Genomic DNA, 25,754 nt, shown 5'->3' with positions numbered 1-25,754 from the left:
TCTGCTTTTGGGGGTTTTACCTCTTCTCATGGTGTGGGCTGCACTGGCATGACCTGGAGCATCCAATTCTTGCAGGGCCCTGCCAGGGCTTGCAAAGAGTCCCTGATGCATGAACCAGACACGCTGCGGTGTCCCCAGGCTGGTGGGGATGATGGAGGGCGCAAGAAACAATTTTTGGTGCTTGGCAGAGCACTGGGGTGCACTCCCAGCCTCAGGGGAGGGGTCCAGAGGGGGCCCCACATAGGGCTTGGCAACCAGTGCTGCTGCCAGGGGGCTTTGCAGGGCTGAGGATGGGAATCACCGTGGGGGGAACACAACAGAAAGAGCAAAGTGGAGATTTTCTACCTGCTGAGTGGAAAAAATACAAACAGGTGGAAGCAAGATAAGAGGAAATCCAAACCAGGCTTTGTAAACCCTCCCTGTGTGCACACACACACATGAAGCCTGTTTGTGTCCCAAAGGAATATTACATCGCGGATGCCTCGGAGGACCAGGTGTTTGTGTGTGTCAGCCACGACAACAACCGCACCAACCTCTACATCTCGGAGGCTGAGGGCCTGAAGTTCTCCCTGTCTCTAGAAAACGTGCTCTACTACAGCCCAGGGGGAGCTGGCAGTGACACCTTGGTCAGGTAGGACAGGACTCACCCCGTGACAAATGTTAACAGCGAAAAAATCCGCAATTTTTGGCTGTGCCAGATCGAGGCGTTACCTTTGCCTGCCAATCCCCCACACCCCCAGCCTTAGGGGTGTCAAAATCTGTGGTATTGATGATTCTGAGATTGTAGAAAGTCTCTGTCAGCCCCCTGCCAAAGCAGAAGCCATCATTGGTCTGTGCTGGTTTCCAGGTTGTTTATTCTGTTTATCTCTCACATGTTCTGCTGCCCTGCCCAGCTCTGTCCTGCAGGGCAGCGTGTGGGGCTCTGCCCTCAGTGGGATGTGACAAACATTAAATACCAGAAACTCCCTGGGCTGGATTTACAAGAACGTGCCAATATCTGTCACCTACGTTGGACAGTGTGTCCCCAGCCTGAACCAACAGAAAAATGCCAACACCACAGTGAGACATGGAGGGCATGAAGAAGGAGAAAAAGGACAAGGCACACCCAATTTCCTCCAGCTTGTTCCCTTTGGACTCCTCATCTAGAATCCTAAAATTTTACTTTTGCACCTGTCCCACACTTAATTATTACTGATATCAAACACTCAGAGCTGGTAATTGATCCTGTAAGATTGAAAACTCTTTTCCATGGCCAGAGATCACAGCCAGTGTCTCTGGGGTCTCTGTCCAGGGGGGTTCCTGACCCCTGCCAGGGCAGCCAGAGGGAAGCTCTGGATTCCCACAAAGTGGGAAGGGGTTCAGTTTCCATTTTGCTGACCCCACAGGTACTTTGCTAACGAGCCCTTTGCGGATTTCCACCGCGTGGAAGGCGTGCGGGGTGTCTACATCGCCACGCTGATCAACGGCTCCTTCAGCGAGGAGAACATGCGCTCCGTCATCACCTTCGACAAGGGCGGCACCTGGGAGCTGCTCCAGCCGCCCACACAGACCCGCTACGGGGAGCACATCGACTGCCAGGTACCACGGGGGGGTGGGACAGGGAGAAGACCACCCTAGGTTGGGGGTGGCTCTGTGTGGTGGAAAAGTCTCTCCTCCAGCCCAAGCTTCCAAAGAAAGGCTCAGCAGTCTCTGTTGGTCAGTCTCAAGGCAGTTTATTGCAAGTTATCTAAAAGATTTTCTCCTGGGGCTGCTGTGGTTTGCTCACAGCTCAGGCAGAGGCACACACACACCCTGACATCCTCTCTGACCCCGACTGCTTCTTCTCTCCCACCCAGGGCTGCTGCTGTCTTTTATATGGGACATTACGTGTTACATGGGTACAGTTTTCCCCAATGCCTATTACCTATATTAAATGGTGATTTTCTATCTTTTATATGGTACATTACGTGTTACATGGTTACAGTTTTTCCCCAATGCCTATTACCTATATTAAATGGTGATTTTCTACTCTAAACCAATCTGTGAGTGCCAACATCACCAAGAACATGGAGGTAAGGAAGGAGAAAGAGGAGGAACAGGACCGGCCAAGAATCCCTTCATCTTAAAACCTCTGACCCACATGTACAAAGTAAACCCCCCCCCCCTTTACAGCACTAAATATTCTTCCCTCTAGTTTCTAACTACTTCTACTATAATATCTAAACTTTTGTGACTTCTTGTTCTTCCTGCAAGGTTGGTAAATCATTCCATGGCTCAAACCCAAAATCACAGCTGTTTGCAGCTGCCTGCCAGGGTCTCAAATGCTTCTGACCTGGGCTTGGAGCCTCCAAAAATATCTAAGGGACATTTTGAGTTCCCACAGGAGAAGACCCCCAAAAGTGGCATTTGGGGATGTGGTTTGTTAGTGATGGGCCTGGTGATCTTGGAGGTGTTTCCATTCTACGAAAAGAGGTTGGAACAGCAATGCCACCATGAGGGAGTCCCTCCTGGACTAGACAGGATGAGGGATGGATGATAATCCAATGCTCTGCTTTCCCAGTTGTCCCAGGGCTGCTCTCTGCACCTGGCCCAGCGCCTGAGCCAGCTGCTGAATTTCCAGCTGCGCAGGATGCCCATTCTCTCCAAGGAGTCGGCGCCAGGACTGATCATTGCCACTGGTACTGCTTCTCCCTTGCCTTGGGGGGTGTTGTTGCCAGGCAGTATTTAGTTTGTACAAGCAGGTTATAAAATGCAATTAAATGGTGCATTTCCCTGTCCTTTCTCTGCTGCAGTCCCCACACAGTAATTACAGAATGAACATTTCACTGCAGCACAGAGATGTGAGAAACCTGCTCTGTTCTGATCCTTTCTCCTGATTGTTGTGAAGGGCTTCTTGAAGATTCAGAAATTCCTGTTTGTCTCGCTCTGTTACTGAAGAACGCACACATTTTGTTTAATCATGTTTGTAGCCATGGGTTTTTCCCCCATCTGCTTTTAAAACTTGAAATAGTCCTTGAAATATTTGCTTTTGAAGGGATTAATTTATAGTGTGAAAAATCGTCTCCTCAATCACAGATAAAAATAGTTTGGAGGTGTCTGGCTTCCTTTTAAGCAATCACTTTGCATTCCTCAAGAAGGATGATTTCTCCCATTCTCCCAGGCTCTGTTGGCAAGAACATGGCAAGGAAAACCAATGTTTATGTCTCGAGCAGTGCTGGAGCAAGGTGGAGAGAGGTAAGGCTGCTCTTACACCTGCCAGATTGGCCAGTGTGGTGGGGGAACAGGGAGAATTTTGGCAGCAGTATAGATGAGTTACATTTAAGGTGATTTCATATGCATCCAAGAGCTGTAAGGTGCTCAATGTCTTAAAATAAGGGAAAAAGGTTTTTAGATGTAGCACCAGGCGTGGGTTGGTTGGAGAGGAACCTCTGGTGTAGACGGTGGATTCAGACACAGGAGAGATCCCTCCTCCATTTTTATTTTACAACTGGCAGGAATTTTTCTCAGCACGGGGCATTTGGTGTCTTTTAGATGGGGTTGACAGCCAGGACTTTGTGTGTGAGAGTGTTTGGAGAGGCTCTGGCTTCTTCCAGAGAAATGGGATGCTGCCCTCGGTTTATGGGGAGTTTGCTGCTGTTTACTGAGTGGATGTTCTGGTCTGTGGCAGCGTTTGTGGTGTGTCTGTGCACTCTGCAGCCAGTGCAATGTGGTATTCCAACATCTGCAAGCTATTTACTCCTGGGAACTGAGCAGCCTCCTTCTCCCCCTGCGAGTGCTGCGTGGTCGGGGTGAGGTCTGGGCAGCTGTAGTGGGGCTGGGGACATGCCACAGGTCTGGCTGATGCCAAAGGTGGTTCAGAGGCTGCTCCTGGCTCCAAAACCCAGCTGGAGAGCAGCCCTGGGGACCCTGCAGCCAGGCAGGAGCTGACAGATGGGGCAGGCTATCCAAAACCAGGGACTTTCAGGTGCCAAGCCCCACAGGTTTCTCTTGGAGTGCAGTTAAAACATCCTGAGGAAGTGTTGATCCAAAGCTACTGATCTCTGTATCATGAGCAGAGGTGCAGAATGACCCAGCAGTGGAGCTGAGAAGCAGCACCACAGCTCCTCCTGCTCAGCTTTGGCCAGCAGCAGGCTGGGAGGCTCGCTGCTCTGCACATCACTGGGGTGATTTCACAGCCCAGAGAAGAAAGGAACAATGCATTCAGTGCCCTGGGTAAGAACGTCCCCAAGCGTGACAGCACGTCCTGTGAGCAGGGTCTGGCAGGGACACACTCCCTGTTTTCATCCCGAGGTGCTCTGGGCTCCCTGGATGGGAAAGCAAAGCTGATTGTGTGCAGGTGTAGGTGAGCATGAGGTCCAAGCTTCTTGCCATGGATGAATTGTCTCCAGGGCTTGTTGCTGCATGCCATGGCCCCACTTCTCTCTGAACATTCACAAGACCTTCCACAGCCTGAGGGACAAGTTCTCTGCAGTCCTGGGATGGCCACAAGGCACTGCTGTGTCAGAAAAGCCTCACAGAGGTGACAAATGAGAGGAGGAGTGATGGACTCTGGTTTTGTGCCATGGCACCTCTTCCACTGATTCTTTCCCTGCACAGAGCACAGGAGGAGCAGAGTCCAGGGCTCAGGGCAGCTTTTACACACTTCTCTTAGGGGAAATGGTCTGGCTATCCCCATCTGCAGATGGTGTCCCATAAATGCCTGAATCTCTGGTGCCTCCAGATACTTGATTTGGCCAAGACTGAAGCATTAGTTTGGCTCAGGCAGAGTTTCTGGCAAAGCCATTTCTCTTCATTCAGCACAGCTCTGATCACCCCTCAGCACTGTCTCTCTTCCAGGCACTGTCTGGACCTCACTACTACACCTGGGGTGACCACGGTGGAATTCTGGTGGCCATCGCCCAAGGCACCGAGACCGACCAGCTCAAGTGAGTGTCAGGGCACAGGGGCTGCCTCTGCTGCTCGGGCTGGGCACGGCAGAGAGTGCCCTGCAGCAGGCAGGACATGCCCCTGGCACCTCTCCCAATCTCCTGTTTTGTGCAGGTACAGCACAAACGAAGGGGAAACGTGGAAAGTGTTCACATTCTCAGAGAAGCCGGTGTTTGTGTACGGCCTCCTGACCGAGCCCGGCGAGAAGAGCACCATTTTCACCATCTTTGGCTCCTACAAGGAGAATGGCCACAGCTGGCTGATCCTGCAGATCAACACCACTGACGTGCTGGGTAAGGGGAAGGGTGGCAGAGCCATCTGTGGGGTGGCTCTGCAGGTGGGAGAGAGGGCATCTCCTCGTGCCCTGTCCCAGGTGCCTCATGCCCATGTGGACACAGCTGCTGAAGGCACTCATGTGCCCTGTGCTCTCCCTCTATTCCTTCCCTCCTCACTGAGGAATTTGTTGAAAAGGAAAGGGGAAAAAAAAAAAAATTCCTTCTGCAGGCTTGTGCCTATGAATGTTTTATAACCCATTTCAGCTTTGATTGCGAGGCAGCATTTTAATCAAAGCACAGTTAAACCCAGCAGAGGAATTTGCTTGACTACAATTTATCACCGATTCCCTTGACGTTTTGTTGGGAGCGGATCTGTTTGGTAACCAGAAGGATTTCATTCAGACTCCCTGTCGCTGCCACGGAGCTGCCTGTTCCCTCCTGTCACCGCGTGCCGCCGCACGCTCCCAGCTGGAGTGCTCCGTGCCTGCCTTTCCCTGTGGGATGGGGCTGGGGCCTTGCATTTTTGGGGGAGGTTTTGTGCCAGGGGAGGGTGGAGAGGGGAGGGAATCACAGAGTCACAGAATGAGCTAGGTTGGAAAAGACCTTTGGCTGGAAAAGACCCTCCACATCCTCATCACATAAACTGTGGCATGAGTGCCATGTCCAGTCTTGTTTTAAACACCTCCAGGGATGGTGACTTCATCACCTCCCTGGGCAGTGATTCCAGTGCCCAATCCTTCTTCCAGTGAAGAATTTTTCCCTGATGCCCAACCTAAACTTCCCCTGGCACAACTTCAGGCTGTGTCCCCTCGTTCTGTCGGTGGTTGCTGGGACAGAGACACTCCTGTGTGGGGCTGGATGTCAGCACGCCTGGGTACCCAGGGACAGCAGCATCTCTGTCTTTAAAGCTGGGGTGTGTCACTGTCGAGGCAGGATGGGAATGAGAAGACTGACCAGAAGGCTGCTGAGAGTATAACTCTTATTTATTTCAAAATACACTGCTCTTTTATACAGAGCTTCACAAGGATCAAATCCATTGATCCTGAAGTGAAAACAACCCAAAGCATTGGTGCAGAGTGCTTGACGCACAGTGATAGAACTTAACTATAAACAATGTGAAAAACAAGAGAGATAAAGAATTATTTACATTCTTCTCCAGCTCTTTCCCAGGCTTTTGCCTGACTAGAAACTCTCCGTTTCTTCCTTTGACTGAATCTGAGACCCACAGGGGTGCTGCAAATGCTGCACCTTTCAGCATCCCAACCTTGCTTCTCCTCTCAGGGGTGCCTTGCACAGAGAACGACTACAAGCTGTGGTCACCCTCGGACGAGCGAGGCAATGAATGTTTGCTGGGGCACAAAACCGTTTTCAAAAGGAGGACTCCTCATGCAACCTGCTTCAATGGGGAAGATTTTGACAGACCTGTCATGGTCTCCAACTGCTCTTGTACGAGGGAGGACTTTGAATGGTAAAATCCCAATTAATTTCTTCTAGTCTGGATTGTAAATCCAAGATAAGTGTCTGTGACCAATCGCTCCGAGTGAGCAAACATCCAATTTACGTAGCTCGCAGTGTCGCTGCTTCATTTTATAGCAGAGCGGAAACTAAACAGACTGAAAACATCCTTTCATTAATAACAGGGCATGAGACTTAATTAATGTCTTTAGAGCCTTTTGGGAGCCTCTGAAGGGTTCCACGGAAGAGGGAAGTATTGTTAATCCATCACCTTCCAAACGATAATGGGTAATTTCCCATCACAGACAGAGATCCACTAAAAATCCTTGTGATTCTGTAGCCACAGGGGTACATCTGGCCCTGCTATTGCCGTTTGACTGCAATTCCCACAATCCTGACCCTGCTTTCAGGATCAGGAAACACGCTCTGGCAACCTGGTGCAAAGATTTGGGGTTAGAAAGGGAACTGCTTTTCAGGGACTGGGCTTTCAGTGGAGCTCACACCAGGCTGCTCCTGTCTGATTCTGAGACCAAGTCTGGCTCACCATGAGCAGACTGAAAGCAGGGCTGGTGGGAGCCTGCTTCAGAATTCAACCCTGTGCTCCCTACAAAATCCCAGTGACAAAACCACAGCGTTTTCCAAAGAACAGGCACACTGTAACTCCCATTTTACCATCAGCACCAGCCAAGAGACAGAGCAGTGACCCGAGCCAGCTCAGCAGCAGGACTGGGGCTTGCAGCCAGCTTTGCAGGGCACACTGGCTCAGCTCTGCCTCGCTGCCTCACCTTCCCCAGCCTGCCCAGCCACTGGCAGAGCTGATCTGCAAAGTGTTCCTGAAGCATCCTGTCTGGCTCAGAGATGTTCTGTGCAGATAAAAACTGACAATGAATGAGCGGTCACTTTGGGTTCTTAAAAATTCTGTGCAAAAATAGACTCATGGTATAGCATGGCTGCATTTTTTGCTTTTCCCTGTCCCTCCCTATCTGTTTCTTCTCCTTGCAGTGATTTTGGCTTCAAGCTGAGCGATGACTTGTCCTTAGAAGTTTGTGTCCCTGACCCTGAGTTTGCTGGGAAACCCTATGACCCACCAGTCCCTTGCCCTGTTGGCTCAACCTACAGGAAGACTCGAGGGTATGTGCTGTGCCTGGGAGGGCAACCTGATATTCCAAATGCTGGAATTTATCTTACTGGTGATTCAAAAAACCCCAAACAACCACGAAACCCACAAGAGTGGCAGCAAACAAATGACATGTTAGGATATACATGGCAATTAAACACCACAGCTTATTCTGGCTGCACAGGGTGGTTTGTTCACAGTTTTTTTTTTTTTTTTTTCCATGGAGTAAACTGCCTGGTTCTGTGTGTTGCAGCTACAGAAAGATCTCTGGGGACACTTGCACGGGTGGAGACATCGAGTCGCGGCTGGAGGGGGAGCTGGTGCCGTGCCCGCTGGCGGGTGAGTGTGTGCAGGATCTGCTCATGGCACAAGGGCTCCATTCATAAAACCTTTGGCTGGTGCCTGAGGGACCAGGCACAGAGTCCCAGAGGGCTCTGAGACAAAACCTGTGACACAGGAGCCTGGCTGGGTTACAAATCGCCCTCTCCTGTCCTGTGGTCAGAGCTTCTGAGGGTCCTGCTCAGGAGCAGGGTCTGCCCACAGTGCAGAGCCCTCTGAAGCCCTCAGGGACAGGCTGCAAGCAGGAACCCCTTCATCCTTCTCATGTCCTTGCTGTAGCTGGATTGAACCCAACCAGAAAGACAGGAATTAGATCAAAGACACCCCCATCCTCGGGAAGGTCCCCTTGGGAAGGTCCCACTCTGAGACAGCCACCATGGGCAGCTGAACGATGTCCCTTTGGGGCCAGAGCAGGGCAGACCTTCACCCCTCACATCTGTGCCTGCCAGAATTCATTCCCCCCACCCTGATTTTCTCCTCTGGAACGTTCAAGGCACTGTAGCAGTCCCGTGCCCCTGTGCTGCCAGAGTTATTTGCATTCTGCTCATTAGAGCTTTAATTTAATCTGCCGTCACGAGCTGCGTGATCAGCATTGCTGCTTGCTGCAGCTCCAGAGCCTCAGGCAGGGCAGGGGCTCGTGGAAGGGCTGGGGAGCTGAGCAGAGCAGCCAAACCCACCAGCAGCAGGTTCCCCTGCACTGCCCCAAAATTCTTCAGCGCGCCAAAGATATTCCAGGTGCGGAAGAGCACAGGGAGGCATCCCCTGTGCTGGGACTCCTGCCAGCTCTGCACTCAGCTTCACTCCTGACACGTTATTCGCTCCTCTGAGCCCTCTCGAGCTATTTGGAGAGCTGTGTTGGGCATGCTGAGAAGGGCCCTGCTGATTGCAAAGTAAACCTGCTGTCCCCAGCGGGCCGGCCTTTGAAGTGCCGTGTTCCCAGAGAGCGTCTCGGGACCGTGCTGGCTCGCTCCATGGGAACACTTCCATGTACAGTATCTGTTTCATATCTCCCTATAATCTCATTAGGGATGCACAGCCAGAGTTACTTACTGACATTAGCTCTACTCATTAATAGCATTATTGGACTTGACCGGTGGTGGGATAAAGCCCAGGAGACTTTGTCCTGCACCAGGATCGCATTACCTGGATTCGGCTCCATTCGGGAACAAAACCCACTCTGGGATATTTCCTGGGGGCCAGTGTCCCTGAGGACTTGCAGAGTTGCATCACTCCCACTCATTTTAAGGTTGGGTTTTTTGGAGGAAGAGGAGATCAGTATTTTGTTCCCCATTGGCAGCACTAGAGTGGGAAGAAAGGGGTCAGGGCAGGTTCTGTGCCTCCTCCACCTCCTCCTCCTCCTCCTTCTGGACCAGACAATGCCCACAGTGTGTGCCCGGCCCCATGTGAGGCTATTACCACATTCCCATTAACCTAATCCCACCGAGACAAAGACTCTTTACCTCCCCGAGGTGCTAAAACCACGGGTGAAAAACACCTGCTATTTTCTTGATTTTGCCCCTGGAGTAGCCAAAAACGGCCACTAAATAAGGCACTGTTGTTGCAGAGGAGAACGAGTTCATTCTCTACGCCACCCGCTACTCCATCCACCGCTACGACCTCGCCTCGGGTGTCAGCGAGGAGCTGCCCCTGGCTGGGCTCAGGGGGGCTGTGGCCCTGGATTTTGACTACGAGCACAACTGCCTGTACTGGGCTGATGTCACTCTGGACATCATCCAGGTGAGCCGGGAGCTGGGAGGCATCACCTCCTTTTCACCCGGGTGTTGCATCCACACCCTGAAATGCAAATGTTTGTCCTGTACTCCTCCCCTCCGAGCTGTCTGTCACCCGGCCTTCAGGCTTCAGGCAGTTCCTCCTCTTTTATTCTGGTTATTTTATTTTTTTCCCCAGCGTCTCTGTCTCAACGGCAGCTCTGGGCAGGAAATAATCATAAGCACTGGGTTGGAAACAGTGGAAGCTTTGGCTTTTGAACCTCTCAGCCAGCTGCTCTACTGGGTCAACGCTGGGATTCCCAAAATCGAGGTACAGCTCTGCCCACCCGTGGCAGTGCATATTTTATTAAGGAGCAATAATAGCCTGCCACAGATTTTTTGTCACTTCAAGCAGTGCCAGTGGCAAGCACTCCTGTCCTGGCTTTGGTTTTGGGTCTAGGTTGCCAATCCAGATGGAGACCTGAGGCTCACCGTCCTCAACTCCTCGATACTGGAGCGACCCAGAGCCCTGGCTCTGGTTCCCCGAGATGGGTAAGAAAGGAAACATCACAAGTATTTCCCTGCTTTTCCCAAGGGAAACTGCTGCTCCTTCACCCCTTCCTCCTCAGGGAGGACAGCTTGGTGAAGTGAAACTGGGGACAGGCACAGCACAGTCCTGCCCCGTGGAGCCCACTGTCACCACTGCATCCCCAGCTAAGGCACCAGCTCCCTCGGAGCACAGATCACCAACTGTTAATTCCTTCCTACCCATACATATCCATTAGTAAATAACTTTTCCTGCCTGTAAAACTGGTCTGGTCAGTGGGGAAAGCTGCAGTGATGCGTGAGAAACGGAGCTGTGCTCGAATTCAAGAGCCACATTCGAGTCAGATCTTTTTGGGGTTTGGCCTTGGCTGCGAATGTAAGCTCTGACAAAGCAAAGCAGTTCATGGCGAGGTAACCTGCAGCTGCACTCCCACCACAGATCTTGCAGCTCAAAAGCCTCTGTGCTGCTCATAAATCTGCTGGTGGTGCTCATTAGAATTGCAGAGCTCCCTGTTCAAAGGCATGCGGAGCAAGAGACGCGGAATGCGAAGCATTCCAACCTCTGCCTCTCCTAACCTGGATCCTTTTGATGAGCTGCGGTGTGGATTTAGAGTAACCTCTCTGCCTGCTGCCAGGTTGATGTTCTGGACAGACTGGGGGGACTCCAGGGCTGGCATCTACAGGAGTGACATGGACGGGTCGCTGGCCGGGTGCATCGTCTCGGAGGGCGTGCGGTGGCCCAACGGCATTTCCGTGGATGACCACTGGATCTACTGGACTGAAGCCTACATGGACAGGATCGAGAGGGTGGATTTCAATGGGATGCAGAGATCTGTGATCCTGGACAGCCTCCCTCACCCCTATGCCATTGCTGTGTTCAAGGTTTGTTTTCCACATTGTGATTTTTAGCGTGCAGGCTCTGAGGCTGGTGCTGGAGGAGCACGGAGCACACTGAATTTGAAGGATAGGGATGTGATTTGGAGCAGGCACGACACTTTGTCTCTGTTTGCTTCCCTGAGACATTCCCACAAATCCCTGTAACGAGCAGGCAAGTGCAGTCACATCCAGGACCAACATTCCCAAGCAGCTGCACTGCAATGTTTGCCACTCGGCAGATCGCTCTGTCACTCTCATTCCTGCTCAAATCCCACCTCAGACCTTCCTCTTCCTCTCCCCCTTGCACTGGGGACAGTTTTCACTCTCCACGCCCCCCCAGATTCAGTATCTAGGGTGATCAGTGCAGGTAGCACTGATGAGCACGGCTCTGGGGGTGCCTCTCCTCACACTAAGAGCCAAGCCTGTGTTTCAGAATGAAATCTACTGGAACGACTGGTCACAGCTGAGTATTTTCAGAGCATCCAAAACCAGCGGCTCCAGGATGGAGGTCTTGGTCGGACGTCTGAATGGGATCATGGATATGAAAATCTTTTACAGAGGAAAGACAACAGGTAACCGTGCAGATGATGCTCCCTGGGATTTGGAAATTGTTCATCCCCCATTTACACAGGTTCCCGGCTCACTGGGCCATCCTGGCCTGCATTTCCTGCATACCCATTCCTGCAGGGCTTGAGGCCTTCAGGAATGAGTTTCATGAGGGGTATATTCTGCTTTTGGCTGCCAGGAGAGATGATCTCCAGGGAGGGAGCTCGTAGGACACTCAGCTGTGGTGGCACCTCACAATTTATGTCACAGATCCGGGCCTTTCCATCAAAGTGTTGTATAGACCAAAAAACCACAGGATTTCAGGACTGCACCAACTTTGTCCTCCTTTAATCATCTGTCTGCATTGTGACAAGGCAGTGCTGACCCCCGTGGGCTTTTATACCCATTTTCAGATGGGTGCCAGGCCACTGAGGGACTCTACCAGTCTCTGCAGGAGACTGGAGGGACAAGAGGCACTCTGGGGGTGTGACTGGTGTCCTTTGGTAGAGCTCCAAAGCCACTTGGATGAGTTGTGTCCCTTAAAGGCCAATCTTTGCCCCTTAAAGGCCCTCAGACTCCCTGCAGATGGCTCTGGCCATTCCTGGGGTGGCCTCAGCACTGAGCCCTGCAGAGCTGGCTCCTGAGGGGGTCTGAACCCAATGCGGGTGACACTGGGACTCTGTGCCTGTGTGCTGGGCTGGCAGTGACACTGGGACCCTGTGCCTCTTTACTGGGGTGGCAGTGACACTGTGACTCCGTGCCTGTGTGCTAGGGTGGCAGTGTCACTGGGACCCCTGTGCCTCTGTCCTGGGGTGGCAATGACACTGGGACCCCTGTGCCTCCATGCTGGGCCAGTGGGTGACACTGGGACCCCTGTGCCTGCCCTGACACTGTTCCCTTCCTCCTGCCCTGCTCCAGGGCAGAACGCCTGCATCACCAAGCCCTGCAGCCTGCTCTGCCTGCCCAGGTCCAACAACGGCCGCAGCTGCAAGTGCCCCGAGGGGGTGGCCAGCACCCTGCTGCCCAGCGGGGAGCTCAGGTGTGACTGTCCCCACGGCTACGCCATGAAGAACAACACCTGCATCAAGGAAGGTAAGGTCCCGCCTGGCTCTCAGCGCTCAGGTGGCTTCTGCTGTCCAGAGAGTCGGCGTGAGCTGTGCTCTGTCGGGGAGGAGAGCAGCCCATTGCTGGAAGCACAGCCTCACACCAGCTCCTTTCTGTCCCTCCTGCCCCAGAGAACACGTGCCTGCCCAACCAGTACCGCTGCTCCAACGGGAACTGCATCAACAGCATCTGGCAGTGTGACAACGACAACGACTGCGGCGACATGAGCGACGAGAGGAACTGCCGTGAGTGTCCTGCCCTGGTGGTGCTGGCCTGACCAGGTTCAACTGTCTGCTCTGGTGGCACCTCAGCTGAGCTGATCTCTAGAGTAAAATGCAGCAAACCCCAGCTCAGGGAAGAAATCATGATGGTTGGATCCAGATCAGAAGGCTGAAAGATAGTTTTATTAAAACTATACTATTTATAAGAGATATTATTTTATTCTTTATATTCATTTCTTAATTATCTAACTCAAACTCGTGACTCTGCTGAGAGCCCGAGCCACAGCTGGATCCCACTGGTCACTGACCCCAAACAACTTCCCCATAATCCAAACCAGCCATCACTGCAGGTGAACAATCTCCACACCACATTCCACATGGGGAGAACAAAGGAGCAGAGACAAAGGTTGTTTCCTCTTCTTCTCCCTGTGCTTCTCCTGAGAGACAAAATTATGTCTGTCTGTCTGGAGAATGTGAATGTCATGATGCTCCACGCTCCTTTTGCAGTCAGGGAGAGCAAGAGGCTCTCTGGGGGTGTAACTCAGCTTTTTGGTAAACCCCCAAAGCAAATTGGATGGGTTTTGTCCCAGTCCCCTTGACCAGATGAGGTGTCAGTGTCTAAAGTCTGGTGAGGCTGATGCCAACTGTCTCACACTAATTGTCTTCTGAAGCTAATTGAGGGCACAGCCAATGAGGAAAAGAGAGCAGACAGTGCTGACACAGGGCTCTTGTTGAGATAATAAATCAAGTTCACACATTAAAGACGGAGGTCACCTTTTTGAGCAAAGTCAGGAACTGCCAGTGTGTGCAGGAGGGGCAGATGTTCCACAGCTTTGCACAGCCTGAAGGGTTTGGATTAGTGCTCTGTGGAAAAATTATTGGTTTGAAGTTAGGAATCACTGAAGGACCAGGAAAGAGGCTGTTTATGCACATTTTATACCTATGAGGAACTTATTTTCCTGATTGGTACCAGTCAGCAGAGTCCAATTTTGAGATCAGTGGCTCCAGGTGTGGGAAAACCTCTCCATTCCTTGGAGAGAGGTCACCAGCTTGGCACGGAGATGCTGCCTTGGATAGCAATGCTCATGGCTGCCCTGTCTCAGGCTGAGGTCTCAGCCCCCTTTGTGGGGAGCAGACAGCTCTACAGCCTTGGCTTCTTGCTCCCTGCCTTGGGAGTGGACATCAGGAGTTTCAGTCCTGATCCCCAGACAGAAAACTGACCCCTGTGCACTCTGCTCTACATGGAGTGCCTAAAAATGGCATTAGAATACAAGAGCGGGAATTCAGGATGGACTGACAGGATTCTGTCCCTGCACTCAGTGCACACCCTCAGGCAGCAGAAACCATTTTCTAACCACCACCTCCTCCTCCTCCTCTCTCCATCAGCAACCACCGTGTGCGACACCGAGACCCAGTTCCGCTGCCAGGGCTCGGGGACCTGCATCCCCCTGTCCTACAAATGTGACCTGGAGGACGACTGTGGGGACAACAGCGACGAAAGTCACTGTGGTGAGTGGCCACACTCAAACCTCCTGCCCTGGGCACAGCTGGGCAGTGCTCTCCTGCACTCTCTGTGCTGCTCAGAGCTGCTCCTCCTCTGGATGCTGCTCAGGGGTGATGAAGGGGAAGATCCCCCCCGTTTACCCAGGCTGTGTCCTGCTCCTTTACTGGGGACTGGGAAATGGGGGACAGGACCAGCATTTACGGGGTATTTGGGAATTAGGGACAGGACCATTGTGTCCTGGGAAGTGAGGGACAGGAGAAGAGAGTGAGGCCGTGTGCTGGTCCTTGCCCTCGCCGTGTTCCAGCTGGGAGACTTCTGTGCTGCTCTTATCCAGCTTTCCTGCTCTGCTCCTTGGGTGTTCCCGTCACCTGAAGCCAAATATTTTGTTTGCAGAAGCTCACCAGTGCAGGAATGATGAGTTCAGCTGCAGTTCAGGGATGTGCATCCGTCTGTCCTGGATGTGTGACGGGGATAACGACTGCAGGGACTGGTCTGATGAAGCAAACTGCACTGGTGAGTGCTCAGCTCTTGGTCAAGAACCTCTTGCTGCTCCTAATTTTTAATTCCAGCCTGGGAGACATGAGCCAGTGTCTTGTGCCTCACTTTCCTTGCTTGCTAGAGCACCTTAGGGTGATGTGGTGCTCCAAATCCAAGGATGTTTCCCCCAGGCTCACTGGGAATTTGCTAGAAGCTCCGAGATGCTCACACAGTGACCCAGCTTTGCTTTTTACCCGCAAGACTGCACCCACGGGCAAAGCTCTGTGGAATGGGAAGTGGTTTTGTGACTGCTGAGCAGCCAAAGGGCTCTCCTGCAGAAAGAGCTCCCGTGTTGCAGGGAGGCAGCAATCAAGGCACTGGCAGCATTTCACAGCTTTCACTCTGTTTCCTTGCCATTAATTAGGTGCAGAAAACAGGCATGGTCTCTGCAGTTTCTCCACAGTTAGTTGATCTGAAGATGAGGCAAGTTTAGTTTGGGAAGTTTAGTTTGGCAGTTTTAGTCCTCCTCTGGCAGCCTCATTGCTCAAAAACCTAAAGAGGGTGACCTAAGCAGGGAGTCCCACATAGAAGACCCACCCTTGGTTTCACTTACAACTTGTATTAAAGCAGCCTGGCTGGCAGAAATAACCTTGTTCCTACTTTATGCCTCCTGTGCAGCAAGTCCTGTGAGCCTCACTGTGTGTTTGGAGCGGAAAGTCACAACACTCCTCCCTCCTCACCACCCCAGTGATGTTCCTCAGCAGCCTCCTGAGGTTAACACCCACACAGAGCCTTTTTCTCATCAGAAAAAAACAGCAGATAACAGTGCATTGGCCTTTTCCACTAGAAACAATTGAGCAAAACTTATCAACCAAACCAAAAACCTCAGTGTTTGCACAAGAAGAAACTTCTCAGGGTAGGCAGAGCGCCAGTCCGTCAGTGAAAGACACAAGGCTGTATTTATCACACCATACCTGGGATGTTTCAAGATAAAAGCAGCGCTTTCCATGGCATGGGGCAGAGATCCCTGGGGAGCCCAGGGACCAGGACAGCCCTGGGAATGCTGGCAGCAGCCTGGCTCTGCTGCAGCCTGGAGCCTTTGGGACAGAGAGTGGCAGCAGTGCTGTCCTGGAGCTCTGGCACGAGGATTTAAGAGATCCCTTTCAGGTCTTTGAGCTCCTCTTTGCTCACCCCCGTGGCGTTTGCTGTGTCTGCGGCACCCAAAGCTGATCCAGGTCATTAGTATTCCATGAGTGTGGCTTTCTAAGCAGGTTTAATTTATATTGGTATCACTTATCTCTCGTGTGAGTTTCTCCAGAGGGAATTACTACAGGAGAGGAACCTACTTCAAAAAGCGTGTCGGGTTTGTAAAGCCCCAAGTTGGAATTATCTAAGAGGATCACAATTATTTGAGGAACATTCCGTCTGACTTCACCGGGCTGCAATTATTGCTCTTATCTAAAATAATTACATTTCATGCTGAATGTCTAATAGAATATTACTGCCACCAGATTGTACTATTTTGAAATATCTGCGAGTGCATGTCACTCTCTAACCTAAAGCTCGGGATCGTGCCATTTAATTAAGTTGGACACAATAACTCTGAGTGCTCTCCTGCTTGAGGAGCAGGATTTGTCTCCAAAGTGACAACACAAACCAGGCTGCAACCCAGATACCCCACAGGCAGATATTTTCCTGACAGCAGCCTAAGGAAAACCCCCAGGGAGAATCGTATTTCTTGTTTGCTTTGGCAACATGGAAGAGCCTTGTTTGCCTTAATTAAAAGCTCTCTCTGACTCTGTCCTGCCCTGCACGGGGGACTCTGCAGCTCTGCCAAGCCTTGCTTGATCTCGGTGACATTTCTCACCGTCTCTGGCACGATGCCACCGCTGTCACCTTTGCCCACACACCCCAAGGACTGAGATCAGAGGGAGAGAGGCTGCTGACTTTGGGGAGAGCTCTGGGAGATCTCGACCCTGCAAAAGCCACAGCAGGCAGAGCAGGCTTGTGAGCAAGAATGGCACGGAAAATGAAAGACCACAGAAAAGCAGGACTCAAGGAATTCTCCTGCCTGGGCTCCGTGGGGGTGTTGCTTGTTGGAATCTGTGGTATTGATGATTCCGAGACTGTAGAAAGTCTCTGAGCTCCGCTGCCAAAGAAGTTATAATTAGTCTGTGCTGGTTTCAAGGTTGTTTATTCTGTTTATCTCTAACATTTTCTGCTGTCCTGCCCAGCTCTGTCCTGCAGGGCAGCGTGTGGGGCTCTGCCCTCAGTGGGATGTGACAAACATTAAATACCAGAAACTCCCTGGGCTGGATTTACAAGAACGTGCCAATATCTGTCACCTACGTTGGACAGTGTGTCCCCAGCCTGAACCAACAGAAAAATGCCAACACCACAGTGAGACATGGAGGGCATGAAGAAGGAGAAAAAGGACAAGGCACACCCAATTTCCTCCAGCTTGTCCCCTTTGAACCCCTCATCTAGAATCCTAAAGTTTTACTTTTGCACCCCTGCCACACTTAATTATTATTGATATCAAACACTCAGAGCTGGTAATTGATCCTGTAAGATTGAAAACTCTTTTCCATGGCCAGAGATCACAGCCAGTGTCTCTGGGGGCTCTGTCCAGGGGGTTCCTGAGCCCTGCCAGGGTCCCAGGGTAGCCAGGGCAGCCAGAGGGAAGCCCTGGATTCCCACATTTTCTTGTGCTGGGACCTGCCCGGCTGGCAGCTCCTGGGGCAGGGGAGGGAGCAGGGTGTGCTGGCGTGGCCTGACGCTCTCAGCTCAGCAGGGACACGGTGACACCCCCACTCAGGTGTCCCCCTGCTCTGGTTTCAGCAGTTTATCACACCTGTGAGGCCTCCAGCTTCCAGTGCCACAACGGCCACTGCATCCCGCAGCGCTGGGCGTGTGACGGCGACGCCGACTGCCAGGACGGCTCTGACGAGGACCCTGCCAGCTGTGGTAACGTGTCCTGTGTGTGCGTGGGGCTCTGCCACGGCTGGGAGGGATTTCTGCACACCCACTGAGCTACACCAGCAGCAAACTCAGGGGGAGACCCCCACCCCCCCAAAAAGCAATCACAGCTCAGAGGCAACCATGGCTTTTTGCAGCTGATGAGAACAGCTTTAACAAAACCCTGAAAAACACACAACATTCTGCATTTCAGAGAAGAAGTGCAACGGCTTCCAGTGCCCCAATGGCACCTGCATCCCCACCAGCAAACACTGTGACGGCGTCAACGACTGCTCTGATGCCTCGGACGAGCAGCACTGTGGTGGGTACCGGGCTCAGGGGGAGCTCTGGGGCCCAGCTCTGAGGGCTGGCAGCATTTCTGCTCTGCCCGAGCCAGAAATGGCAGTAAAGCCACTTCACCCCCCTGGGAGTAAAGCCCTGTGAGATAATGGGAAAGCCTTAGTGCAGTCACCAGCCCCTTGGGAAACTGGCAGGCCGGCAAAAGGCACAGACTGGGAGGACACGGCCAGGGAGGTGACCAACCCCTCCTGGTGCCTGTGCCCGCCCCGAGGGGTGATTTGGGGAGGGCAGCCTGTGCAGGGACACAGCTCAGACCATTTCTCTCGGGAGCTCTCTGTGAGTCCCTAAAATGCGCCCGCTGCGCTCAGGCCTGCGCGGAGCCCGGCGGGTGACACTGCTGCTTGCGAGGACAGCAGAGGTGCCACCCCTGTCCTCCTGTCCTGCCCCCCACGCCTGCAGAGCCCCTGTGCACCCGCTACATGGATTTCGTGTGCAAGAACCGGCAGCAGTGCTTGTTCCACTCCATGGTGTGCGACGGCATCATCCAGTGCCGCGACGGCTCGGACGAAGACGCCAGCTATGCTGGGTGCTGTGAGTGTCACACCGGGCACCTCTGCCCAGGGAGGGGTGGGCACAGCCCTGGGCGCAGCCAGGCCGCCAGCAAGCTGCCAGCTCTCCTAAGAGGTGGCTCTAGAGCTGCTTAGAAATCCCTGGTGGCCCCTGGGTGTGCTGCGTCCTGCTCAAGCTTTCCTGAAGCCCTTGATCTTTACACCAAACCTCTCCCTGCAGCCCAGGACCCCGAGTTCCACCGGACCTGTGACCAGTTCAGCTTCCAGTGCCAGAATGGCGTGTGCATCAGCCTGGTGTGGAAATGTGACGGGATGGACGACTGCGGTGACTACTCTGATGAAGCAAACTGTGGTGAGCAGCACCCGCAGGGCCTCCTGCCACTGCAGCTCCAGCTTCCTTTGGATTTCAGGAGCATGGAGTAGTGTCTTCCTCATGTTCTTACTGTGTGTGTGTGTGAGTGTAGCACATCACAGCCTGTCCTGCCTGGAGATGGGTGTCATTTCCCTCCTACTGCAGGCAGGTAAAGTGAAGCACGCAGAAAACCTGGCACATCTTGTGCTCGACTAACTCCTCTGTGGCCATATTTACTGCACAGACTCCCAGCTCCGAGCAGACAGGCAGTTTGCAGCCAAACCCAATATTTACCACTGTTCCCTGCGCGGCTGTAGGAGCTGTACCCAGCCAGGCGAGGCAGCTGCAGCCTCATTTTGGAGTTGCAGGGTTTGCTCCTCCGTTTCTGCCATGCTCTGGTGGATTCTGCTCTGGTTCTGACATCAGGGGTGGTGTCTGGCCACGAAGAGCACAGACAAAGCAGTGAGGCAACAGAGTGAGGGCTAGGAGGAAAGGGAATGCTGGGGATGAAGAGGAAGAAACGTGCTTGTGCTGCTCAGGGTGATTCTCTCTGAGGTGCTCCCACCTCTGAGCTGTGCTGAGGTGACCCTGTGGCTCACAGGACTCTCCTCTCCTTGCCAGAAAACCCAACAGAAGCCCCGAACTGCTCCCGGTACTACCAGTTCCAGTGTGGGAACGGGCACTGCATCCCCAACCGCTGGAAGTGCGACGAGGAGAACGACTGCGGGGACTGGTCTGATGAGAGGGACTGCGAGGGTAAGGACACACTGCTGAGCCTCTGACAGGGACTGGGACGTGCTGAAGGATCACTGCCTTCCCACAGCCCCCGAAAATGCCCCATGAGTGGGCTGAGTGAGCACATTCACGCATCTTTTTCCTCTCTATTTTTGGATATCCTGATTACAGACACAATGCAGATGAAAACACGGGGTTTGTGTTCCCCTTGGGTCAGCAGGGAGCTTACACAGGAGCGGGGAGCTCAGGCCAGCTCTCCTTGGTGTATTTTTAGGATCTCCAGTTCATCCCATGACCACGCTGATGCCCCCGACGTGCCTGCCCAACCATTTCCGCTGCAACAGCGGCGCCTGCATCATCAACAGCTGGGTGTGTGACGGCTACAGGGACTGCTCTGACGGCTCTGATGAGGACGCCTGTCCCACCCCAAGTGAGCTCTCCCCTCCCTCACCCCTTCCCTTCTCCCACATCCCATCTGCAAGGAATTCTGGCCTTTCAGAGCCCGGTTTCGGGGTTAATTTACACCGTGGTGTAAAATGTCCTCTGGCGCTGGGGTCACCCTCCTGCCACCAGCTGGGACAGTGCTGCAGAGCTGGACGTTCCCTGCGGAGCAGAGGCTCCTCCAGCCCTCTGCAGTCGGGAGAGAGGATGGCTCAGGCGGCATCCCCTCCGCCTGCTGGATGGAAGGAGATTGCCATCTAGTGGAGTCGGGACCTGGGGACAGCAGGGACAGCAGGGACAGCAGGGACCTGGGGACAGCAGGGACAGCAGGGACCTGGGGACAGGAGGGACCTGTGGACAGCAGGGACAGCAGGGACAGCAGGGACCTGGGGACAGCAGGGACCCAGGGACAGGAGGGACCTGGGGACAGGAGGGACAGCAGGGACCTGGGTACAGCAGGGACCCAGGGACAGGAGGGACCTGGGGACAGGAGGGACAGCAGGGACCTGGGGAGAGCAGGGGCAGCAGGGACAGAAAGGACCTGGGGACCTGGGGCAGGAGGGACCTGGGGACAGCAGAGACAGCAGGGACCTGGGGACCTGGGGACAGGAGGGACCTGGGGACAGGAGGGACAGCAGGGACAGGAGGGACCTGGGGACTGCAAGGACCTGGGGACAGGAGGGACCTGGGGACCCGGGTACAGCAGGGACCTGGGGACAGCAGGGACAGGAGGGACCTGGGGACAGGAGGGATCTGGGGATAGCAAGGATGTGGGCACAGCAGCGACACCAGGGACCTGGACAGCAGGGTCAGCAAGAACCTGGGGACAGCAGAGACCTGGGGACAGGAAGGACCTGGGGACAGCAGGTTCAGCAAGAACCCGGGGACAGCAGAGACCTGGGGACAGCAGGGACCCAGGGACAGCAGGGACCCGGGAACAGCAGGGAACCAGGGACAGCAGGGTCAGGAAGAACCTGGGGACAGCAGGGACCTGGGGACAGGAAGGACCTGGGGACAGCAGGTTCAGCAAGAACCCGGGGGCAGCAGGACCCGGGGACAGCAGGGACAGCAGGGACCCGGGGACAGCAGTGGCAGCAGGGACCCGGGGACAGCAGCTGCTCCCTCCTGGTGGCAGTGCCAGCCCGGCCGTGCCCCGGTGCTCCCCTCCTGTCTCTCTGTGCAGGACCCAACGTGACAGCCACGTCCCCAGCGCTGCCGGGGCGCTGCAGCCGCTTCGAGTTCGAGTGCCAGCAGCTGCACAAGTGCATTCCCAACTGGAAGCGCTGTGATGGAGTGAGGGACTGCCAGGATGGCACCGACGAGAGGAGCTGCCGTGAGTGAGGGCAGGGGCAGGGCACACCTGCAGCCTTCCTCTGGGAAGCTCCTTGTGAGGGCAGGGAAGGCTCTCAGGAGGCTCTGATTGCTGGGGAAATCCCTGCAGGAAAAAATTCTTTACAGAAAACAGAAATCCTTTGCAGAAAAAAATTTTGAAAAGATAAAAAGCCCAAGCGGTGCTGTTCCCATTAGAAGTCCAGTTTTTTTTTATGGGATGAGCTCCAGGTGCAGGCAGAAGGAGACAGCCCAGTGTGTGACACATCAGCCTGAGCTCCATCCCTGACATGCAGCCACCTGCAAACATTCCAGTGCTGCCGAGGGAACTTCCCTGCCTCGAGTCCTGAACTCTTCTGCCTCTTGCAGCTACTCCCAGCAGCCTGTCGTGCCCCAGTGGGTTCAGGTGTGAGGATGGGGAGGCGTGCATCATGCTGACAGAGCGCTGTGATGGGTACCTGGACTGCTCAGACAGCAGCGACGAGAGGAACTGCACAGGTGAGCAGCAGCCCTCTCCCATCCCTCATCCCTGGCAGCACACAGCTCTCCTGGATATGTGACCTTTCCCTCCCAACATCCTTGATTTATCTGCCTCTGCTCAGTTCTCCAAGCTACCTGCTCACCCATTTATCACCAGCTGGGACAAACTTCCCAGCAGCTTCTGTACTGACAATTTGTCTTCCAGCAGCCTCAGACACAGGGAAAAAAAAAAAATTAGGATGGATAGGAACAAAGTTGGCTATTTTACACAGCCCACAGGTGAAGCAAGAGTCTCCTGCTCTGCCTCTTTTGCAAGGTGACCCTGGGGGACGTGGCACGTGCCCTGCTGCCATCCCTGGCTGTCCCACGCTGGCCCTTGGTGGCCCTGTGGGGGCAGAGGGACAGAGCCTGCCCTGGGCTGGTAACAGGGATTGATTGCTGCCTCCAGCCAGCCATGAGCTTCAGCTGCTCCCCCACCAAACTGCTGCGGGGGCTGGGCATCAATCAGGTTCTGTTCTTTAATTAAATATTGATTGGGAGAGGCTAGCAGGTTCAAGGCAGGGGAAAGGAGCTGCTGAGTTGCACAACTCAGCTGCTACACCAAGGGAAAACCATCTCTTTTCCCCTGGGAAAAATTGTCTTGCCATGCTGTCCACATGGCTGCTGGATTTAATTCCAGCTGTTTAGGGAAAGCAAAACACCAGCAGTTTGCCTCTGCTCTGCTTGGTTTCTGTTCAGCACCAAAGCTGAGCACCCAGGCAGAGCCAAACCACAACAGTGGGATTCGGGCTCCATCACGTAGGGGGAGAGAGAGAGCAGGGAATGGTCTGGTGGGAGCAGGGAATTCCAGGTGGGAGCAGAAAATTCCAGGTGGGAACAGGGAATGGCCTGGTGGGAGCAGGGAATGGTCTGGTGGGAGCAGGGAATTCCAGGTGGGAGCAGGGAATGGTCTGGTGGGAGCAGGGAATTCCAGGTGGGAGCAGGGAATGGCCAGGTGGGATCAGGGCACGGATTTGGGGCATTTCAGATCAGCACCTCCCATGCCCAGCTCTGCCAGGGCTGGGTTCCACGGTGCTGTCATCCCCTAAATGCCTCTCGGAAGGTCAGGCAGTGATTCAGCCCCTGAGCTTGTGTCAAGGCAAGCCCCAAACTTGAATTACCAGCCTTTGCTTGGGTCCTGCTGCTGAACCCGAGATGTGATAAGGGAAAACACACAAAGAAAGGCCCTGGGTGGTGGCAGGGACAGCACAGACTGATCACACCAGGAGAAGGGTGACACTGAGCAGTCTGCACTCACTCACTTCCAAAATTCCCAGTATTTCATCAACTGCCTCACTTTATGTTTCCTTAGGGGAAAGGGGATTTTTGCCTGGCGCAGAATAAAGACATTTTGGTAGAACTAAGAGCAAATCCCTGCTCTGAGCTGCCCTCTGTGAGCCCAGTCTTCTCCACTGATAAATCACACATTTAACTGGTGCAGACACCCCTTCAGTCAGTGCTGCTCCTGCCTCCCCTGGTGTCGGTGTTACAAACAAAACTCCCGTTTCTCTCCTGGGCACAGGGCTTGTTTCCCTGCAGTAAATTCCCTTTTCCCACTTTCTGCTCAGATGACACAATCGTGTACAAGGTCCAGAACCTGCAGTGGACCCCTGACTTCTCTGGGGATGTCACCTTGACGTGGGCTCGGCCAAAAAGGATGTCCTCCACCTCCTGTGTCTACAACATCTACTACAGGTACATCATCCCTCCCCCGCTGCTGTGGCAGGTAAAGGGGAGAAGCATGAGCACAGGTGTGCCTGTATTTACTGCAGAGAACCACACAGAATCAGGCCTGAAACATTCACAGCTCCTCAATCAAGTTCTGCTTGGAAAATCTAATATTTGGTAGCAAAAGAGACACAAAATTGGTGCAACCAAAGGGAATTTGGGACAACTACATTGGTTTTTTCCTTGACTATGTACTCAGACAGTAAAGTTGTTATATTAATTTTTTTTTCCACTTGGGCCTTGTTGTTGTTGGACCATTAAGAGCAAAAACAAAGATAATAAATTTGAGCACAAGAGTTACAGAAAAACCAAGTCACCAAGCCATGGTTAGTTCAGGCTTTCCAGTGACATCTTTTCAAGTTTGGTGGTGTAGCTTTACCAAAATAGTTCCATTTTTGGGGACAAATCTCTTATGTTAAAAAAGCCCATCCTGACTGGAGGTGTCACTCTGTCACTCAGGATGGTCGGTGAGAGCATCTGGAAGATCCTGGAGACCCACAGCAACAAAACCAACGGGGTGTTGAAGGTCCTCAAGCCCGACTGCACCTACCAGGTGAAGGTGCAGGTGCAGTGTCTGAGCCGGGTCTACAACACCAACGACTTCATCACACTGCGGGCGCCCGAAGGACGTAAGCACAGCTGCTGCTCCCACCCAAGCCTGGCAGATTTGGGCTAAAAAGTAGAGATATCCCTGCTGTGAACAAAAAGGGTTTTCTCCATGGGCTTGGGAATTCACAGAATTCCAGAATCACGGGGTTGGAAGAGAGCTTCAAGTCCAACCCAGCCCCAACACCTCAACCCAACCCTGGCACCCAGTACCACATCCAGGCTTGTTTTAAACACACCCAGGGGTGGTTATCAGAATCTGAAGTATTGATGATTCTGAGATTGTAGAAAGTCTCTGTCTGTCAGCCCCCTGCCAAAGCAGAAGCCATAATTGGTCTGTGCTGGTTTCCAGGTTGTTTATTCTGTTTATATCTCACATGTTCTGCTGCCCTGCCCAGCTCTGTCCTGCAGGGCAGCGTGTGGGGCTCTGCCCTCAGTGGGATGTGACAAACATTCAATACCAGAAACTCCCTGGGCTGGATTTACAAGAACGTGCCAATATCTGTCACCTACGTTGGACAGTGTGTCCCCAGCCTGAACCAACAGAAAAATGCCAACACCACAGTGAGACATGGAGGGCATGAAGAAGGAGAAAAAGGACAAGGCACACCCAATTTCCTCCAGCTTGTTCCCTTTGGACCCCTCATCTAGAATCCTAAAATTTTACTTTTGCGCCCGTGACACACTTAATTATTACTTATATCAAACACTCAGAGCTGGTAATTGATCCTGTAAGATTGAAAACTCTTTTCCATGGCCAGAGATCACAGCCAGTGTCTCTGGGGGCTCTGTCCAGGGGGTTCCTGACCCCTGCCAGGGTCCCAGACCTGCCAGGGCAGCCAGAGGGAAGCTCTGGATTCCCACAGATGGTGACTCCACCACTTCCCTGGAATTTTGCTAGACTGGGAGAAAGCCCTTCCACCTCTTTGTCTTGATTTTTCAGGGAGATGCTGCTTTTCCCTGCACGTTCTGGGCACACCACTGTGACTGGCACTAATATTTCTCTTTCTCTCTCTAGTACCAGATGCTCCCCTCAACCTGCAGCTGTCCCTGAAGAAAGAAGCTGAGGGTGTGGTGATGGGCTGGTGGAGTCCCCCTGTCAACGCCCACGGCCTCATCCGGGAATTCATCGTGAGTCTGCTG

General features: G+C 53.3%; 1 protein-coding gene across 2 annotated transcripts in view; it reads left to right on the top strand.

Moving 5' to 3' along the window:
• Positions 1-25,754, top strand: part of SORL1 (sortilin related receptor 1) — a 55,570-nt gene that overhangs the window by 14,338 nt on the left and 15,478 nt on the right. Inside the window, exons 8-36 of one of the 2 annotated variants that reach the window (XM_021543397.4) lie at positions 462-631; positions 1,386-1,578; positions 2,540-2,657; positions 3,140-3,213; positions 4,816-4,904; positions 5,020-5,198; positions 6,462-6,648; positions 7,638-7,766; positions 8,006-8,091; positions 9,656-9,828; positions 10,000-10,131; positions 10,261-10,352; positions 10,982-11,228; positions 11,656-11,794; positions 12,687-12,860; positions 13,004-13,117; positions 14,480-14,602; positions 14,991-15,110; positions 17,919-18,041; positions 18,247-18,354; positions 18,792-18,923; positions 19,122-19,253; positions 19,875-20,009; positions 20,263-20,418; positions 21,613-21,762; positions 22,128-22,256; positions 23,846-23,972; positions 24,465-24,634; positions 25,630-25,742. In XM_021543397.4, the coding sequence (XP_021399072.3) occupies positions 462-631; positions 1,386-1,578; positions 2,540-2,657; positions 3,140-3,213; positions 4,816-4,904; positions 5,020-5,198; positions 6,462-6,648; positions 7,638-7,766; positions 8,006-8,091; positions 9,656-9,828; positions 10,000-10,131; positions 10,261-10,352; positions 10,982-11,228; positions 11,656-11,794; positions 12,687-12,860; positions 13,004-13,117; positions 14,480-14,602; positions 14,991-15,110; positions 17,919-18,041; positions 18,247-18,354; positions 18,792-18,923; positions 19,122-19,253; positions 19,875-20,009; positions 20,263-20,418; positions 21,613-21,762; positions 22,128-22,256; positions 23,846-23,972; positions 24,465-24,634; positions 25,630-25,742 (4,014 nt within the window). Of the gene's footprint in view, positions 1-461; positions 632-1,385; positions 1,579-2,539; positions 2,658-3,139; positions 3,214-4,815; positions 4,905-5,019; positions 5,199-6,461; positions 6,649-7,637; positions 7,767-8,005; positions 8,092-9,655; positions 9,829-9,999; positions 10,132-10,260; positions 10,353-10,981; positions 11,229-11,655; positions 11,795-12,686; positions 12,861-13,003; positions 13,118-14,479; positions 14,603-14,990; positions 15,111-17,915; positions 18,042-18,246; positions 18,355-18,791; positions 18,924-19,121; positions 19,254-19,874; positions 20,010-20,262; positions 20,419-21,612; positions 21,763-22,127; positions 22,257-23,845; positions 23,973-24,464; positions 24,635-25,629; positions 25,743-25,754 lie in introns of both variants that reach the window. The other variant, XM_021543396.4, reaches the window with a different exon arrangement.

Source organism: Lonchura striata, chromosome 24 (genome assembly GCF_050655825.1).
Source record: "Lonchura striata isolate lonStrDom1 chromosome 24, ASM5065582v1, whole genome shotgun sequence".
Classification (NCBI taxonomy): domain Eukaryota; kingdom Metazoa; phylum Chordata; class Aves; order Passeriformes; family Estrildidae; genus Lonchura; species Lonchura striata.
The sequence above is the reverse complement of the archived record's forward strand: the minus strand, read 5'-3'. Positions and strand labels throughout refer to the sequence as shown.